General features: G+C 40.3%; 2 protein-coding genes across 3 annotated transcripts in view; one reads left to right on the top strand and one right to left on the bottom strand.

Moving 5' to 3' along the window:
* Positions 1-398: 398 nt before the first annotated feature.
* Positions 399-5,705, top strand: LOC140561663 (gamma-glutamyl hydrolase-like). The gene is made up of 9 exons (XM_072686894.1): positions 399-794; positions 921-1,029; positions 3,130-3,180; positions 3,265-3,349; positions 3,436-3,574; positions 4,476-4,582; positions 4,724-4,814; positions 5,204-5,338; positions 5,510-5,705. Exons 1-9 carry the CDS (start codon positions 692-694, stop codon positions 5,629-5,631), a joined length of 942 nt encoding a protein of 313 aa, XP_072542995.1. The 5' UTR covers positions 399-691; the 3' UTR covers positions 5,632-5,705.
* Positions 5,706-6,805: 1,100 nt separating this feature from the next.
* The window catches only part of LOC140562378 (aspartyl/asparaginyl beta-hydroxylase-like), a 32,098-nt gene continuing 20,472 nt past the window's right edge, over positions 6,806-18,431 (bottom strand). The window contains exons 4-21 of one of the 2 annotated variants that reach the window (XM_072687990.1): positions 15,317-15,373; positions 14,077-14,187; positions 13,866-13,901; positions 13,709-13,738; positions 13,550-13,585; positions 13,403-13,465; positions 13,077-13,262; positions 12,906-12,991; positions 12,721-12,807; positions 12,039-12,189; positions 11,821-11,957; positions 11,167-11,265; positions 10,983-11,072; positions 10,740-10,880; positions 9,054-9,189; positions 8,776-8,867; positions 8,123-8,256; positions 6,806-7,724 (exon numbers count right to left, since the gene is read on the bottom strand). In XM_072687990.1, coding sequence (XP_072544091.1) covers positions 7,574-7,724; positions 8,123-8,256; positions 8,776-8,867; positions 9,054-9,189; positions 10,740-10,880; positions 10,983-11,072; positions 11,167-11,265; positions 11,821-11,957; positions 12,039-12,189; positions 12,721-12,807; positions 12,906-12,991; positions 13,077-13,262; positions 13,403-13,465; positions 13,550-13,585; positions 13,709-13,738; positions 13,866-13,901; positions 14,077-14,187; positions 15,317-15,373 — 1,823 coding nt within the window. In that variant the 3' untranslated portion in view covers positions 6,806-7,573. Of the gene's footprint in view, positions 7,725-8,122; positions 8,257-8,775; positions 8,868-9,053; positions 9,190-10,739; positions 10,881-10,982; positions 11,073-11,166; positions 11,266-11,820; positions 11,958-12,038; positions 12,190-12,720; positions 12,808-12,905; positions 12,995-13,076; positions 13,263-13,402; positions 13,466-13,549; positions 13,586-13,708; positions 13,739-13,865; positions 13,902-14,076; positions 14,188-15,316; positions 15,374-18,431 lie in introns of both variants that reach the window. The other variant, XM_072687989.1, reaches the window with a different exon arrangement.

Below are 18,431 nucleotides of genomic sequence, written 5' to 3' on the forward strand. Positions count from 1 at the left end.
GGAAGACTTTTTTGTGTATTTGCTTTGGTTGTGTATGTTAAAGATGTTGGTGTATAGAAAGCGAAAGAAAAATCCTAATTTTGCCTACAGAAAGTACATTTATTTATTTATTTATTTATTTATTTTTGATAAAATAGACTAAAGAGTAAATTATATCCTTCTTTTTTTGTTTCCAGTACAACAACTAAGCTTTCCTTCAGTTTCTGTTCTTTATTAGGGAGATAAAAATAATCTTGGGGGAAATTTCTCATTTTTCAAGATTAATTTTATGGATATTATTAAAATATTAATAAAGTTATTGGACATTTCTCATTAGAAACCAGAGTAAATGAGGCTGAACGTCGTTTGTTTACCTCTGAGGGACCGCCCACCTGAAACGTCACGAACGAGGAAGCAGCGGTGAGGCGCAGCCATAGCGAGGGAGATGCAGCCGGTCGTGTGTGTGTGTTGTGAAGTGTGTGTCAGCTGACGGGACTTCTTGCTAAATGGTGAAACACTCACAGTCTGGACAACAAGGAAGGCGTCGCGGGAAACATCTCAGCTCTATTAGAAAGGCTGTGCTCGTTTTTGACGACAAAACAAACCGTTTACTCGGGTGTTCCTGTGAACCGACTCACCTAAAAGAGTCGCTCTAAAGGACTCGATTCGCGTTTCAGCACAACGTTGTATTTGGCTTCGGGAGCGAAGGAGAATGAGCCGCATTTACGGAGTAGTGTGTATTTGGCTTTTCCTCCAGGCTGTTTCTTCTGCTGTCATCAGAGCAGAAATCCAACGAAACGACAGGCCGGTGATAGGTACAGTAAACTGTCTGAAACGGTGTTAAAGGTTAATTTCACAAACCTGGATTTCTGTGACTCAGTCAGTGCAGAACTGTCCAGATTTGGCCTAGAACTGTCCAATGAATGACTCTCTCCTTCCAGGTGTTCTCGCTCAGGAGGTGTATGCTCCCACACCTGGCAAAAATGCTTACATCGCTGCCTCCTATGTCAAATATCTCGAGTCTGCAGGAGCAAGAGTCGTTCCAGTCATGTAAGTACACTGAAGAGCCACACTTCCAGCTTCCCTTCTATCTCAAATGTAGTCAATCAGATGAAACATGTTTGGTGTCTGAAATTGGCCTCTTATTTTTTGGAACTTGAGCTACAAGGCAGCTAACAGCTCATAGAAGTTTGTCTCCACAAATCTGGCTTCAGATAGCTCCAGTGTTAAACCAAAGAAATGACCATCACCTGACCAAATACCTGTTTTTGGGATGGGAGGTAAACTGTATATCTGGTATTTGAACTACTCACTTACATGGCCATAACTCCAGTGATCACTTCTCGGATGAGGTCCAGTAAGACATGTGTGTGAGGTTGATAAGGGAAGTGCCCCCAGTGTCTAAAGTACAGTTGTACAACATTGAGTTAATCACTGAACAGCAATATAAACGCCACACTTTTGTTTTTGCTCCCATTTTTCATGAGCTGAACTCAAAGATCTAAGACCTTTTCTATGTACACAAAAGGTCTTTTTCGCTCGCTTTTTGTTCACAAATTTGTCAAAATCTGCGTTAATGAGCTCTTCTCTTTTGCCGAGATAATCCATCCACCTCACAGGTGTGGAATATCAAGATCCTGATTAGACAGCATGACTGATGCACAGGTGTGTCTTAGGCTGGCCACTATAAAAGGCCTCTCTAAAAGCTGCAGTTTACTTTTACTGTATTGGGGGGAAGGGGTCTGGGGCGGGGGTGGTGTCGGTGTCTGGTGTGACCACCATTTGCCTCATGCAGTGCAACACCACAATCTTCGCATAGAGTCAGAGCCGGCCCAAGGCATACTCGAATTGCGCAGCTGCTTAGGGCCACAACCCCACCCGGGGACCCTCAAGAGCACCAAGATATCATAAAACAAAAATACATATTTAAAAAAATGTAAAACATTGAATAATAAAATGAAATGGTATTACACAGGTAAAAGCCATTTTTAATATGAATTTATTTTCATAGTTGGCACACCAATACCTGGTTCAGTTTCTGCTGTTGGCTGCTGCCACTGTTGGGCATATGCAGATTTGCGCCGCTTAGGTGGTCAATAAAAGCCCGGGCGCTTCAGCGTATTGCACAATATCTCTCTCCCTCTAAAATGATGAAGCATGTGGTGCTGAGGTGGTGGTACGGGGTGCCCCAAATGAACATCTGCTTAGGGCCTCATAAAGGCTTTGGCCGGCCCTGCATAGTTGATCAGGTTGTTGTTGATTGTAGCCTGTGGAATGTTGGTCCCCTCCTCTTCAATGGCTGTGTGAAGTTGCTGGATATGGTCAGGAACTGGAACACACCTCCAGGAATCGTGTACAGATCCTTGCACCATGGGCCCGTGTATTGTCACGGCTGTGCAACATGAGGTGATGGTCATGGATGAATGGCACAAAATGCGCCCCTGTCCACACCATAACCCCACCGCCACCATGGGCCCGTCGATTCCCAGTGTTGACATCAGCAAACTGCTCACCCACACGACACCATACACGCAGTCTGCCATCTGGCCTGTACGGTGAAAAGCGGGATTCATCCGTGGCGTGACAAATGTGAGCATTTGCCCACTCCAGTCGGTTACGCTGACGAACTGCAGTCATCTGGAGACCACGATGAGGACGACGAGCATGGTGATGAGTCGGTTTCTGACAGTTTGTGCAGAATATCGTTGGTTATGTGAACCGATCGTTGCAGCAGCTGTCCGGGTGGCTGGTCTCAGTCGAAATTGGAGGTGAAGATGCTAAATGTGGAGGTCCTGGACTGGTGTGGTTTCACACGGTCTGCAGTTGTGAGGCCGGTTGGATGTACTGCCATATTCTCTGAAACGAAAAAGTCTTAGATCTTTGAGTTCAGCTCATGAAAAATGGGAGCAAAAACAAAAATGTTGCGTTTCTATTTGTCCTCAGTGAACATTTCAAATGGAGGTTATACTGATTTTAAGTTAAGTGAGTATTAAAGTATTATCCGTACTATCTTGCCTGGGCTGGGTACACAGATTTACAGCCATGACCTGGGCCGTGACTTTGGCTGGGGCTTCTTCTTGACACAGTTGTAAAATGATGCAATTTAGTGATCTGGCAAATCCGCTGACCGACTTCTCTTCACGTCGTCAGGATCAATAAGTCTGAGGAGGAGTATACCCGGCTGTTCAAATCCATAAATGGGTGAGTGAGCATCAGCAATAATGCCTGTTTCACTGTGATGACTTTGCTCTGTATTTTAAGGACCCTTGTTTATTTTCTCTGCAGAATCCTCTTTCCTGGAGGTAGCGCCAACATTGTTTCCTCTGGCTATGCCAAGGCAGCTGGTATCTTCTACAGACTCGCTCTGGAGGTTAGACTTTTAATCAGATTTGTTGGGTGAAAGATTTTAATTCTAATTTGAAAGAAACTGATGGTGAAACATCTTTACTTTGACAGGCAAAGTCAAAGGGTGATTATTTTCCTGTGTTGGGGACGTGTCTGGGCTTTGAGCAGCTAACCCTGTTGACTAGCGAGAAGTTATTACTGTCCCACACCAATACTACTGGTGTAGCTCTACCACTGGACTTCACCCCAGGTGAGTTACCAAGATAATGAGTACTTTAATACTCATGTCCAATGAAAGGTAGTGGTGGCTCAGCAGTTAGAGCTCCAGGCTATTAATGATAGAGTTGGGGGTTCGATACCGGGGCTCAGCAAGCTGCCACGGTTGGGCCCTTCAGCAAGGCTCTTCACCCTCTCTGCCCACTAGTTCACTAGTGTGCGTGTTCACTACCACAGATGGGTAAAATGCAGAGAGTACATAGAACAGTGAGAAATATGTGCACCTTTACCTTTAAAGCTGTTAATATGTGAGGAATAATTACAGCTTCTAATCATTTAAACTATTAACCCTTAAGACCTAATTAAGGATGGCTGTACGATAATATTGGAATCACATTGATATCAGTAGATCATTGCTGAAAATGGACAGATGTTTAGATTTGACTTTTTGATATTTCACTTGATTTCCTGAACTTCAGAGAAGCAGAACATTTGATTATACTAATAGTATTCTAATATAAATTACATAAGTGCTGCGAATGGTTCACAACGTTAAAAACAACAGATACAGTATTGTCAATCTACCCTCATGTCTCCAGAATGGGAACTTTACAGTAGAAGAAAAACTTTATCTTTCAGTGTAAAACGGTTTTATTCAAGGTCATTTTGGAGCATTTCTATTGGTCCAATTCTATTGGTTGGGCAAAAATAGAGATATGTGGTTTGCGTGACAGTGACTATATGTAAAGGTATACATAGCAGAACAAACAAACCACACTGTGAGTGCAAGGGAAGACCAGAACCAGCCAGTTCTGAGACAGCTTCCACCCGCAAGCAGTCATTTGATTTAATTGGACAGTTGTAAAATTCCATCATCCAAAATCTCTCAAGTAATGACTTTAACAGTGATGTTTGTTGTTGTTTTGTGGTGTTAGAGATAAAGGCCAGTAGAATGTTTAAGGACTTTCCCGAAGACCTGATGACCGTCCTGGCTAAAGAACCGCTCACCGAGAATTCTCATCAGTGGAGCATCACCACCGAGGTAGAACACTAAATCTGATCATGCTGCTGTACCACCGATAGATGCTTAATTAACACTTACCTAATAAAATGACCTGGACTAATGCATTTGTCAGCAGAAGCATCATAATCAACACATGTCTTTGTTTTTCCTCCATGACAGAATTTCAGGGGGAACGAGAAGCTGAAAAAGTTCTACCGAATTCTGAGCACCAACACAGATGGAGAAAATGAGTTTGTGTCCACAGTGGAGGGTGAGAACATGCAGATGTACCTGTAGTGTACGATTTCATAGTACAGGCCTATTATTAATGCATTTAGGGCTGGAAGGATTAGTATTTTTTTTTTTGCTAGTAATGGAGTGATATGATTATTAACAGAGTTTAAACTTAAAAGAATCAATTCAGTTAAGAATCGTTGTCTTTTCATCAGATTGTAACTTAATTGAGTGTTTCACTCAGATGAGTCACAGTATGGGAGAAAATTTGCTAAGATTTGAGTCACTCTGGCATTTAAAAAGATTTTTTGCATGACAGGAATGATATGCATTAGCATCATCATCCTGGAAACCGCTGATTAATCACTGCCAGTTCGTTAACTGCTGTACTTAATGTCTTCTAATGTCCCTTTAACTCGGACACAGCATATGACTATCCGATCTACGGAACCCAGTGGCACCCAGAGAAAAACGCATTTGAGTGGACTCTGCCGTACATCCCTCACACACCCTCTGCCATCAAAACCACTTTCTACATGGCCCACTTTTTTGTCAATGAAGGTACCACACATTCATATTCAACACCCTGCACTTTTAGTCATGCCTCCTAACCGGCTGTTCTGTTCTGGGGTAAATAATTGTATTCGGAATAAAAGAGTATTGTTTGATCGTGCTTCAATAAGGAATCTGCAGCACTGATGTCTGAATTAAGTGTTTTCCTCTCTTTCACAGCGAGAAAGAGTCTTCACAATTTTACCAGCCAAGAAGAGGAGCAGAACGCCTTAATTTACAACTACAGTCCTACATACACTGGAAAGAAGTTTGCATTTGAACAAATCTATTATTTTAATTAGGATTTTTTTTACTCTTTGCTTAATATAAATATCTCAGTTTGTGCTCATGGAGAAATAAACCTGATTTAACAAAATGTGGTGATCATCAAGAGGAGCAGGGGGTGGTGGTGGTGGGGGTGTGGATTTTCGTCCCAAGAAGGGGTGGGGAGGGAAGAGGAGCGGTATTATAGTGTGCATAGTAATGGAGAGGAGGAGTTTGGGCATGGTCCTTAACCCAAACCTTGTTATTATTACATAACTCCATTTATATATTTATATATCCTGTAATTATTTAAAGCAACACTATGTAGCATCTTTACCTTCATGCTGATGCTGGGAAAGCAGCCTTGCTGCCATTGCTACTCCAGGCTCTACATGCTGCTAACTGCAGTATGTAACTTTAGAGAAAAACGCTCAGGAGAATTACTCCACCACGCCAGTCGACATGATTCTTTCACTTTCAGTGACGTTTTGTATCTCAGCTCCTTCAGGAAAATACTTTTTTTTAGTGGTGGCTCAAAGCATGAATTACACTTTCCGACTGTAGTGGGAGCCCAGGAGCCATAGTGTTGTTTTCAACAGCAGCTCAAAAACATCAGTGTGTCTACTTTTTGTATGGTGATTCCCCTGCTCTAATCCATATACTAAACCTGGCAACTAACTGGGGAGTTGAGTCAGGTGTGCTTGAGCTGTAAAGCCACAAAACTGAAGGAATCAGGTCCTCTAGGGTCAGAGTTCTCCACCTCTGAGCTAGTCCCAACAAACCTTATCGAACCAACAAGGGACTTGAATTGCTTTATAATCTGGATTATGTATGTTTGGGCAGGGAACACCTGAAGCTATGCAGGGCAGAAGGTCCCCAGGACTGGAGCTGAAAACCATGTCCTTAGCCACCAAGCAATGGAAACAAAGAGACCAAATAGAACAGGAGTGTCCAGTCCTTGTTCTGGAGATCTACAAACATGCAGAATTACCAACCCCAACCCTAATCTCCAACGGTAACAAAGACTTTCAGGAGCATTAGAATCAGATGTGTTGAATCAGAACTCTCCAGGGTGGTGGACCTCCAAGACCAAGATTGGGCATATTTGTAGTAGAATATCCTCTCGAATCTTTCCCCATCCACCTTAAAGAAACATACCTTTGCTTTCTGAATAACTTGAGTCCACACAGGTAGAGCCCAGGACAACTGCAGTCAAACTACATTATACATTTCTTTTATTTAACAAAAATAATACTCACTTTAGGTTTGCCTTGCATGGGTAGTGGATATCTTTCTGGGTATAAGGCACTGTTTATAAATGGCACCTCACTTAATATGATTTTCTCACATACAGTTATACACACACACACACATACACACATACATACATACACACTTGAGGCATTTAGTGCAATGTTAAGTCACATCATTTTCATATCATCATAAAACGTTGCTTATGACCTCTTAAGTGGCATATTTCTAATATAATACAGTAATGCACGGTGCTTGCAGCTGTGGAGGAAACAGTTCTCCCTAATGTGTGGTCATCGTCAGTACTCTCCTTTTATTTTTACAGCAGCCTGTTCATGCCTGTTCACACTCTTCCTCTCATTTCTAATTCTCATCCCAAAATGACGTGTGGAATCCGAACCATCAAATACAGCCGATTAAACCCATATTCCTGGAATGTCAGATGAAAACTGGCTAAACCCTCACTATAATCCACCTATTTTTCTACTCAAAACTCCAGATGATGCATTGACCAAGTCCGTTCCATATGTTCTTCATGAATCACACTCAAATCACCCAGAGTTATTTAAAAAAAACAGTGTACATTCATGTGGCCTTTTGTTCAGTACCAGAGAGCAGCCAGAGGTCAGAAGTCGTCTGTGATTGGCCAAGAGCCTAAAAACAAAGTCACTCAGATTGGCTGAAAGCTCTGAGTAACACTGGATAAGACTTTGTGATTGGATAAGACCTTCATATGGGTGAGAGTGAGTTTCTTTGTGATTGGCTGAGTCCTGGATGCCAGACGTCCACGATGAAGATGAGCCTGTAGGTGTCCGCTTCCTGCCAGACCTCGTGCTCGAACGAGTCGTCAAATATCAGAACCTTCCCCTCTTCCCATTCCCTGTAATACACATATATACAGAGGTTTCAGTCAAAACAGTGTTGTTATACTGTTGCGACTACAACATTGCTTGGTGGAGCATTCTCACAAGTATTCTGACCTGCATGTACTAAAGCATCAATACCTGAGAAGCTCTTTGCTTCAGGGTCTATTGAATATCGCCTTTAAACTATGTTAAAATGACTATGACACATGGCCTTGAGTGGCTTATTGCTTTACAAAACAGCAATTCATCCAAAAATCCATCCTATAATACCTTAATATATTCAGCAGAATTTAACTGTCAATCAAATTTCAGAACCAGGACTATTTGTTTTACAACATTGCTAGCACTAAAGCAATTGTTTTTAGTGTTCCTCCTTATTCCACAATGGCCCATATCCTTGCAATTTACTCACTTAGTCTGGTTGGTGCAGCGGATTCTGCAGCCAGTACGGGGAATGACGAGGCCCAGATGCATGCGCAGGCGACAGTTAGTGGGTCCGGTGTGAGGCCATACATGTGTTCCAGGCTGCATCACTGAAAACTTTATCTGAAGGAAAAAAACAAGCAGAAAGACACAATTAGCAGGGTGTAGGGAATTATGAGATGTACACAACTGTATGGACACAGCTGTATGGACTTTTTGCAGGCTCTGGAGTGGTGGTGCACTGTTCTACCGTGCAGCAAAACCTGCACAAATATTTCATGGAAGAAGAAAACCTTTCCTGCACTGTTACCAAACTAATCCTGCCACATACACTGCAATGAAATAAATAAAAGGAAAATTGCAGTTAGGTGTAATACACTTAACTGGTCAAATAAAGCATCAGTGATTTTTTACCATAGAAATGACAGATATAGTAACTTAGTTCTGTCAGCCTAATCTTAATTTAAAAAATGAACCACACACATGTCTAATTTAACAGTATGAGTGCTCTCCAAATCATATGCTTAATTGCTCATTTTTAGGACAGTGCATTAGGGAATTTTACACAACACTCCAGCAGAGTCTGAAATTGGCTGTAGTTGGAGCACAGGGAGCTGGGAATTCTATTTCAAGGAACTTTACCTGTCCTCTCTTGCACGAGGTGGCTTCTGGGTAACGTTCCAGAAAAGCACAGGTTTTAGGGACACTTTGACAGGAGGAGCTGACTTTCTTCCCTGCAAAAGAGAAACAGCTGTGATGTACACTTGTGTTTTTGTGAGGATAGTGTGAAATATTTCTACTAGTTATTAATATTACACTGGTATGTGAATGCATTAGCTATGAACTATGCTTTTTAAATGCATATATAATTCACTGAGAGGACAAGTGTACAGTGACTGCTTGGTTTGCATGTCTGTTACCCTGCTGCCAAAGTGTGAACTGGCCCCAGTCTCCTGTCTCTCGAAGATTTTCATCCTCTGGCAAGAACAGTCCACGCCTAGCGTCCAACACGGCTAAAGCTTCATCTCTAATGGTCATCCAGTTCCGCTCCAGCATCTACACACAAGAAGAGAATAAACACATAAACACATCTACAAGAAACACTCCATCACCTAACGTGATGAATTTTGGCTAAATCCTTTTAAACGTGTATTTAGCGTAATACAATTCAAAATAGCTGTAAAACAGCAGCCATCTAAACCTGTAACTTTTTAGGCACACATGGTCTAAAATTATGTTACTCTGAATAGTTGGGCACAAACATTTGCTTAAAAGTTTGTGTGTCTAGGCATAATCATATTTAGGAACACCCTTTGGCAAGTATCGCAGCTTGTATGCGTCCACTCCAGCAGCTAAAAGCCCTTCAGTGGGGGTCTTGCTAAAAGCTCTACTGTAGGTTCATCCACAAGATTTCTTGGTCTTCCAAACCTCAACTTGACCTCCACCATTCCTATAACTGTCATTGGTCATTAACATTACGAACTGAGCAAACGGCTACCTCATATTCCGTTGCTATCTCTTCTCATAGCCTTTTCCTGCTTTGTGGGCATCAGTTATTTGAATGTTCTGACTGCTAGGCAGCTACATATAGAAGCACATGGCTGCTGATTGTTGGGACAGGGTGTGAGGAGTCTGAATATTTAGAAAGCTTTGAAGTTTGTATCACTTGGCCTTTTATAATGATAACTGAACAAGCCATTGTCCTAACAAACTTTAATTAAGGTCTTAGACTATGTGAAAAGTTAGTGGAGAGCTTGAATCTTTTAAGGGGGCCCAAACATTTTCATAGTGCTCCTTTCCTCTTTTCACTCACAAATTGTTTAAAACATAAATAATACACTAATCTTGCTTAAAATGTTGGAAAGAGAGCTTCAGTCTCAGTCTCTTCAGAACTTTCTGTTTTGGAGATCAGGTCACCATCTTCTACAGACTTGATTATTCACAGTAACAGAAATGTAACCTGTGGTGCACCCAACCACCCCCACACAAACCAAAGAACTAATAATATTAGAATATATTTATCTCAAATGCTAAATGTTTGACTGTTTGAATGCTAAATGATTGCATGTCCTGTCTTCGTTGTATAAATGTTATCACTCACTGTTTTAACAGTATAAAATGATCAGCCATAACATTAAATACTGAATAGGTCCACCTTAAGCTGTTATAACAGATCCTAGCATTCGAGGCATGCACTCTGACCTCTGAAGGCATCCTGTGGTATCTGGACCTGACGTCAACAGTCCTGCAAGTTGTGAGCCGGGGCTTCCATGGACTGTATCAATAAGCCTTAGGTGCTTATTACATGGGAAATCTCAGATTTAACCACAGAAAAGTTTTATTAACTCCTTACGCTTGTCTGCTGTTCCTGCTTTTAACACATCTCCTCCAGGTACTGGGATATACACTGTAGATTAAATGGCACTGTAGATGAAGATAATCAATGCTTTTCACTTTACCTGTTATGTTATGGCTGACTGGTGTAAATTTGATAGTTTTAGCAAACTATTTGTATGAAGAACCTGTTTTATGCAAAACATGGATTTGCCTGATATATGTAGTATATAATCCCTCTCCAAACATAGTGTTTCTTCCTCAGTCCCTACCCGGACAAGGTCGGTGTATCCAGTTTCTTTGGCTGTCCACCATGGTTGAGCTTGCAGTCCTTGCACATTATAAAGCGATCGCTGCCACAGCGATGCAAAATGCCCGTGCTGGTATCCAGTCTCGTACCAGTCATATGCTTCCTGCACACACATGCACACACTTCAATACTTTCATCTGGACCAGTCATCTTTAGGAATTGTGATTAAGTGTCTGAAGTGGCTTCTTTCTTTGTAACAACTTACATTCGCGTCTCCCATTCTCTGCAGGGCGTCACCGAGGTGGAAATAAAACCTCCCGTCGTCAGTACCCGGTGCCCCAGACTGCAGACCCTCCTAAATGAACACAAACAAATTCAGACCTGGAAACTGGAACTGAAGACTAAGTGTGTGGAAAAAATGCATCTATCTTTAGAACCAAAAGTCTTACCCTGAGATAAGGTATGCTTTCTGCAATCTTATTTTCAGATTTAAGGATGAATCCATAATGCACTTTGGCAAATCCATCGTTTGGAGCCACAGCCAGAACCTTTGAAGAGAACCAACAAAAGGGAAAGTCAGACAACCGTTTCATCATCTGAGCAGCAACCGAGTGCTTGTCTTAGAGAGGCCTGTTATCTGGCCAGAGCAATAGCAGGTTCCTGGCACTCTATGGCATACTGTTATCTATAGAAACGGACAAATATATGCTACACAATGCAAGTATATGCTACACAGCTAAATACAGTAGCACCAATTGACCTATGGCAATGCTTGTGTTCATTTCTGGAGACGGTGTCTTATAAAAACCACATAAGGTCGAGTTCATTTAAAAAGTGCTTTTAACAAAGGACAGCAGCTTTGCTGTGAGCCCTGAGAAAAAGCTCCCCCAGCATGAGACAGTAACCTCAAGAGGAACCAAGATTCAAGAAAGGAAACTCCTCCTCCTCTGGTCAACAGCAGATAGCAGTAGAATAAGGGCGTAAAGGATATGCAGTAATGACAAATGAATAAAGAAAAAGAAGCCTAAAACCAATGAAAATCATGTTAGAAGTCTTAACGTCTCAGCATAACTAGGACACAAAAAAACCCCAAAAGCCCTCACCTCCTCATAAACCCGTTTAGCACCGCTGTTATCTCCAACCAGCAGATGAGCCACCCCCAGATCATTCTTCAGGACAACGTCCTCTGGGAAAATCTGCACAAGTTTCTCCAAAGTAGCTAAGGAGCCTCTTGTGCGACCTGAGGAGACACATCTTTTAGAGTAAACCCTGAAGATGTGTGTAAGAGGATATGGGAGTTTGTCTGGTCACATGTGCAAACCTAAGAACTGTTGTCTGTCAGCACGTCTCTTCAGTGCTGCTTTAATGAGATCTGCGGGGGCGTCTGGAAGTTCTGCTGCCTCTCTGTAAGTGTTTACTGCCTTCAGTAGCATCTCATTGCTTCGCAGTTTCTCAGCCATGTCATCCTCAGTCTGGACATGAAGAAATAACTGATCACACTCAAGCACTTTTGCTTTTTTAATCATAGATAAATACTTAGTTTATATGTCTACTCACAACCGTTTATTTATTTTTTTAATTCATAGAAGTCAATTGCTAAGTCAATAACAGTACAAACTGCATGTTCCAATCATTGTATTTCTTACATACACCATCAGCCAACATCAACCATAACATTAAAACCCCTACAAGACTCTACAAGACATAGCCAGCATTAACCTTTTAGCAATGCGTGCTACATTGGGTCTACTGTGACGACCCTCCAGTCGTCTAGCCATCACTATCTGGCCCTTGTCAAAGTGGCTCAGATTCTTATGCTTAAACTGACTGTTCACTTGCTGCCTAATTTATATATATCCCACCTCTTAGCAGGTGCCATTGCAGACCACTTTACAAGTCAGTGGTTCTAATGTTATGGCTGAAGGCTAGAATTCGTATTTCCAGTTGAATTTCACCTATGAGAGATGATTGACGTGATTTCAACTTCATCAAAACACTGTTACCTGTGCTTTGCCATACTGGCTCCTGGGACTTTGAGGATATTTCTGGACAAGAGCCTCAAAGGCACGCATAGCCTCCTCAACTTTTCCCTAAAGAATCAAAGCGAAGCACAATCATAGTACATTCATCTTCCCTTTTTATCAGAGACATTTTTATTCCTGGCCAAAGAAACATGTATACCGCCCACCTTTTTACGCAGTTTCTCAGCTGCGTTGATCTCAGCTTTGATTGTTTTGTCAAATTTGTTGAACAATTTTGGCTTTTTCTTCTTGGCTGCTGAAAAAGATACAAAGCTTTCAGTTAACCCAGAGAGACAAGCCTGTAAGGACTCAACAGCATAGAGGTATTTTAAACCAACCCTCTGTTTCTGCTGTAACGTCTGGTGTGGATTCCTGCCCAGGTGGAGACTCTGTTATTGCTTCTGAGGCAGCTTCAGGTTCAGATGTCTTAGATGCAGTCTTAGGTGGAGATACAGATTCTGCTGTGTGTTCAGGCTCAGTCTGTGGTGGAGCTTTACTTTCTGGTGAATCCTCTGGTGTGGAATCTTGGCAATAAAGGTTTGCAAGTCAATGTGACAATTACATTTTAAATTTAAAAATGACCAGTGTGATTTGAGAGAAACCGGCAGTACAAAATATGATTGAATAATGTACAAGTAAATTAATTTAAAAGAGAGTAACATACTAAATTCTTCAGATTGCACTAGGGCTGACTCTTCTCCTTGGTATCTTTCTGTTGCAGACAGTTCTGGAGGAAAGACAGAGTTTACAGGCATGTAATCGGTGTGGGCATAAAGGCATCACCCCAGAATCACATCATTAAATACTTTACCTAGAGTTTTCTCAGGTGAGGCCTCTGCAACTAACTCTGAAATGGAAAAAAAGCAAAAAATAGACATTTGTATCATTTAGTATTATATTAACAAATTTGTTAATAGGTATAATTATCAAGTAAAAGGTGCGTTCTACATATAATTAATGGACATCTCACCTCCAGTGCTGTCAATGTTTTCATACAAGTCTGCAAATGAAACAGCACAGTAGCTGTTTAAATCTCAATATAAAATATAAATATAAAATACAGTATAATCACTGAGAATTAATGTATTAATTAAATAAAAATACTAGTACTATTAGTATTTACTGACCAAACGAGTGAAAATCTGATGCTCCAGGGACCTTCTCTGCAAAGACACGACAGAAAATGAATTTATTGATTTGAATTATCTCTTCTGAAAGTTCATACACTCTTGTTTTCTCGTTTTCTGTTTAGTATTTGCTAAGCTTACAATCAACAACACCCAAATGTGTGATTTTGCCAGAAGTGTGTGTATAAGAACATAAACCCTGGTCTCATGCCTTTATTAACAGAGGAAACAGGAACAGACTCAGGCCCTTGGTCTCCTCCACCATGTCCTGCTTCTGTCTCTCCTGCAGGGCCATCTTCTGTTTTTTGATTTGCTGAAGTATCTGAAAACAGAAACAGGGAAGTCAGAGTTCCCTTATGATGCAAAATTGATAGCTTCAGAATAGCTGGAACCTTTCTGTAAACTATGCAGACATCTTCTATAGATCTGCTATAGAACTAACATGTACACCGACTGCTTAGTAGACAGACTGACAGACAGACAGACAGATGATGTAAAGTGTAAAAGTACAATGCTACCGTCCCTCACAAATACACAATATGTCCAAAGGTTTGTGGACACTCTTTTAATGAATGCACATACACAGCTTGTCTAGTCCCTATAGAGAAGTATTGCCAATAGAACAGGACTCTCTGAAGCAGATAAGCATGAACCTATTGGCACCTATCCTAATGCCAGGTGTGGGCTAAAGGGCTATAAAGCCCCCCAGTACTGAGCTGTGGAACTGTGTTCTCTGGAATGATGGGGCTCCATCCAATACTTTTGGGATGAGGTGGCCTGACCTTACTAATGCTCTTATCGAGACAATAACTCTACTAATGAACATGGGCCTACTATATATATATATATATATATATATATATATAGAGAGAGAGAGAGAGAGAGAGAGAGGGGTCACTGATACTGTTCCAAGATTTGGTTTGTTGCTCTTCATTCTGATAGAATACTCCCATCAACGACTACTACACCTACCACCCCCCCCCCAAATCACCACTAACACCATTCCTACTAATACTACCAAATATAATACTACCATAACTACTTATACAACCATCATCTCCTACTGTGTGTGTGTGTGTTCACTACCACAGATGGGTAAAATGAGAAGAGCAGTAACAAATGTAAGAACAGTGACAAATATGTGTACCTTCACCTTTACTACGACCACCACCACCACAATCACTAAAACTAATGCTATTTATTTGTATTCTGAAGCAAAAGAATAATTGAATATTTCTACGCTGCTAAGTAGCATTTTCCATTTTTATATGTCAAATTGTTATATGCCAGTAGCCATTTCATTTGTTTTGGGAAACATAAAAGAGGGTCTACTTGAGTGTCTTCATTTAGTCGTGTGTATTCACAGCATTACAATGCCACCAATTTTCTTCATCATAAGGATTTGTTCTATTGTTGACTGCAGGTGGTGCTGTTTGTGGCTGAGGCCTTACCTGCTTGTTTGTAAGGGGTCTCCTTTGTTTCCACAGAGGCAGTTTTCTCCTTTAGCCCTGTATGTAGTTTGTGAGAGAATGAGAAACTAACCTTTACCAACTTATAGCAAATAAAATGTATAACATTTTTGTGTCCTGAACACTCGATTGACCAATCAGTGCTGCGCCCACAAATGTGCAGTTTTTTCCTTAATGCTGCCAGAAATTCCATGCAACATATTGTGCAACTGTTATAACACTAACAGTTGACATTTGATATATATTTTTTTCATTTTATTTTAAGTTATATATTCTTAGCTTTTTAGACCCTAAAAAAACAAAAAATGTAAATCAATATAATAATAATAATAATAATAATAATAATAACAATAATAAAACAATATTTAAAAAATGACCCATCAGGCAAAGCCTCAGGAAAACCTCAACTGCAAACGTGCTTTTGATGGACCGGTGGTCGTTATTAAGTGAATAAGATGAACTGTAATTTGGTGGAAGCGCAGGTATTGGGAAATCTGGGAGGCACTCTTGGAATGCCTCTGGTCCAATCACACTGAGCTGTCTGAACCACCTGTGGTATAATGGAAACAAGACCTTTGTGGGTGGAGCATTGACGGGTCGACTGGACATTTCTGAATAACCTATTAACCATACACTGGCACACAATGGACACACACACACACACACACACACACACACACACACACACACACACACACACACACACTTCATGACTGACTAGGGTGCTTCCTAGTGCTGAATCTTATGTGAGAGAGTGAGGAAAGAAAGACAACCAGCTTCCCAGTCCAAGTCAACTTTATTGCCATCCCCTCTCACCACAGAAATGATCTGTATAAGAACCCCATGAGCCCAAACAGAACGAGCGGCAGAACATAACAAACGCAATAATAAATACGAGTAGGTGGATACTTACAGAAGCCCACGTTACTTTTAAAGCACTGTCAAGTAATTTCTTTGTGTCGTTTGACATATGATTAAAACAGAGAGTTGTGAGGTGAAGGTACAGCACAGAGCGAGAAGCATAAGCAACTTTACTGGGAGTCAAAACCACAAATGTAGTGTTTATCACTTATGCCTGATAGAGTTATCTATTGGCTTCAGTCTGTGAAAAATGTGAAGAAAGACTAAGGTTTTGATCTACTAGCTAAAAGTAACGATGCAGCACAAGAGTCAATGGGGCAGCCAGAATTCTGTACATCGCCAATGTTTAGAGTTTATCAAAGACTTTACCCCCTAACTTACGATCAAACCTAAATTCAGCTGGTAAACTGCAGCTACAGCACTTTACTGGCAAAATTTACACAGCAAAAACAAAACTCAGAAACACTACAAGGGTCAATATTATCAGTCAACCAATGTATCAATCAGGTCCGAAACAATACAACAGTTTTCCATAAACAAAACTTAAAATCAACAGTTTTATAAAACCACGTAAAACCTGGCATATTTGTCAAATACAATTACAGAAAATAAAAAGTATAAATACTCCTAATCCAAAATGACTGAATAATTCAAGAAATGCTCCAGTTTTGAAAGACTGGTTTGACCTGGACTTTCCAGGCACAGTTTGGTATCACAGTTTACCACTCCCGGGCTATTTAAACAATACCTCCAGTACTTTTTAACTAAAAATCTTAACTAAAAATTTTTAGTTATATATAATAAATCTTATCTAAAAATCTTTTTTCCCCACTATAACAGCATTCAGATTCAGAGTGGCAAGTTTGTAAAACAACAGGTAATGTCAAGATAACACTGGGATGAGTGTATGTCTGTACATACCATGCCCTTATTATACCCTACAAAATACTGCCATTACTACAATAATACAACACCTGTAACATCAATAATAAAACACCTATAACATCAAAATGACTCATTTAGTTCAACCAAGACAAGCACCAGAAAATATGAGGAGGAACTTTTAAGATGACATTTACTCACTGAACAAAAACAGCATAAAAAAAAAAAAAGTAGGGTGTTATCATCAGTGTGATAAAAGTGACTCAGTAATGAAGTCCATAAAATAAACTCCACTAAAAGTTTCACTTCAGAACAATCATTTAAAATTTACATTAAAATAAAAGGTATGTACCTGTCTTTTCTTTACATTCACTGTATTTAGAAATCATTCAGATCCCTTCTCATGTTCCTTTCCCTTTTTTACTCTAAACAAGTTCCAATGATTTTTTTTTTATCAAACAAAGTATTCTATTATAAAAGGCATACTCAGGTTTCCCAAACCTAAAATATAATAACATAAATAAAATACCACATACGCAAGTATTCTTACACATAGCCAGAGTTGATATGAGTTACATATATTTATATGAAGATAATCCTGACTGACTAGGTCGGAAAATGGCCCTACGGCGACACTCCCCTTCCAAACTGAAAGACTTTCTGGGAGGTTCTGCAGAAATATAATGGATATAATTCCCCAAAATCCAGGGACACCAAGCTTGTAGCATCATGCCCAAGACTGATCATCTTATTAAGTATTTCAGTACTGAACATATACTTAAGGGTAGTAAAACTTTCCAACATTCAGTTTATAGTTTTAACTTACGTATTTAGGCTTTTTGAGTTTATCATTTCTTTGCAGACGAATGTGAACTGAATTAAAGCAGCAATATGGAAAATTGGACCGTCAGACCGTCTATTCTCCATATTACAGTCAGCGGACCATCAACATGATTTCAAAGCAGGTAAAAATGCTACATAATGTTGCTTTAAATGAATGCATTTAAGTAATCCTGTAATAATGAGGTGATGGGATCTGAGAATACATGCTAAATAAAAAAGAAAATCACGTCAAAAATCCTAAGAAACAAACCTCTGCTGTTTGACAGGCTGACATCATTTCACGAAGGCTGTAACCAACAACAAAACACTAATTACACCACAATTACAACACTAATCAAGCATGACAAGCAATACTTGATTAAAAGTTTTCTATGTCCTTAATATTATATATTAAACAAAACAACCGCCCCAACCACTCCACTACCTTTTATTACTGTACTCCAACCAACACAGGCTATGAGAATGCTGACACCCGCTCAAGCCTTCGCCCAAAGACCTTAACACAAGTGTG

This window comes from Salminus brasiliensis, chromosome 9 (genome assembly GCF_030463535.1).
Source record: "Salminus brasiliensis chromosome 9, fSalBra1.hap2, whole genome shotgun sequence".
Lineage (NCBI taxonomy): Eukaryota > Metazoa > Chordata > Actinopteri > Characiformes > Bryconidae > Salminus > Salminus brasiliensis.

Coding starts and splice junctions, on each gene's coding strand:
- LOC140561663 (XM_072686894.1), top strand. CDS start 692: ATGAGCCGCATTTACGGAGTAGTGTGTATTTGGCTTTTCCTCCAGGCT. Junction 795..920: donor AAACGACAGGCCGGTGATAG/GTACAGTAAACT, acceptor CTCTCCTTCCAG/GTGTTCTCGCTCAGGAGGTG. Junction 3,181..3,264: donor CTGTTCAAATCCATAAATGG/GTGAGTGAGCAT, acceptor TTTTCTCTGCAG/AATCCTCTTTCCTGGAGGTA.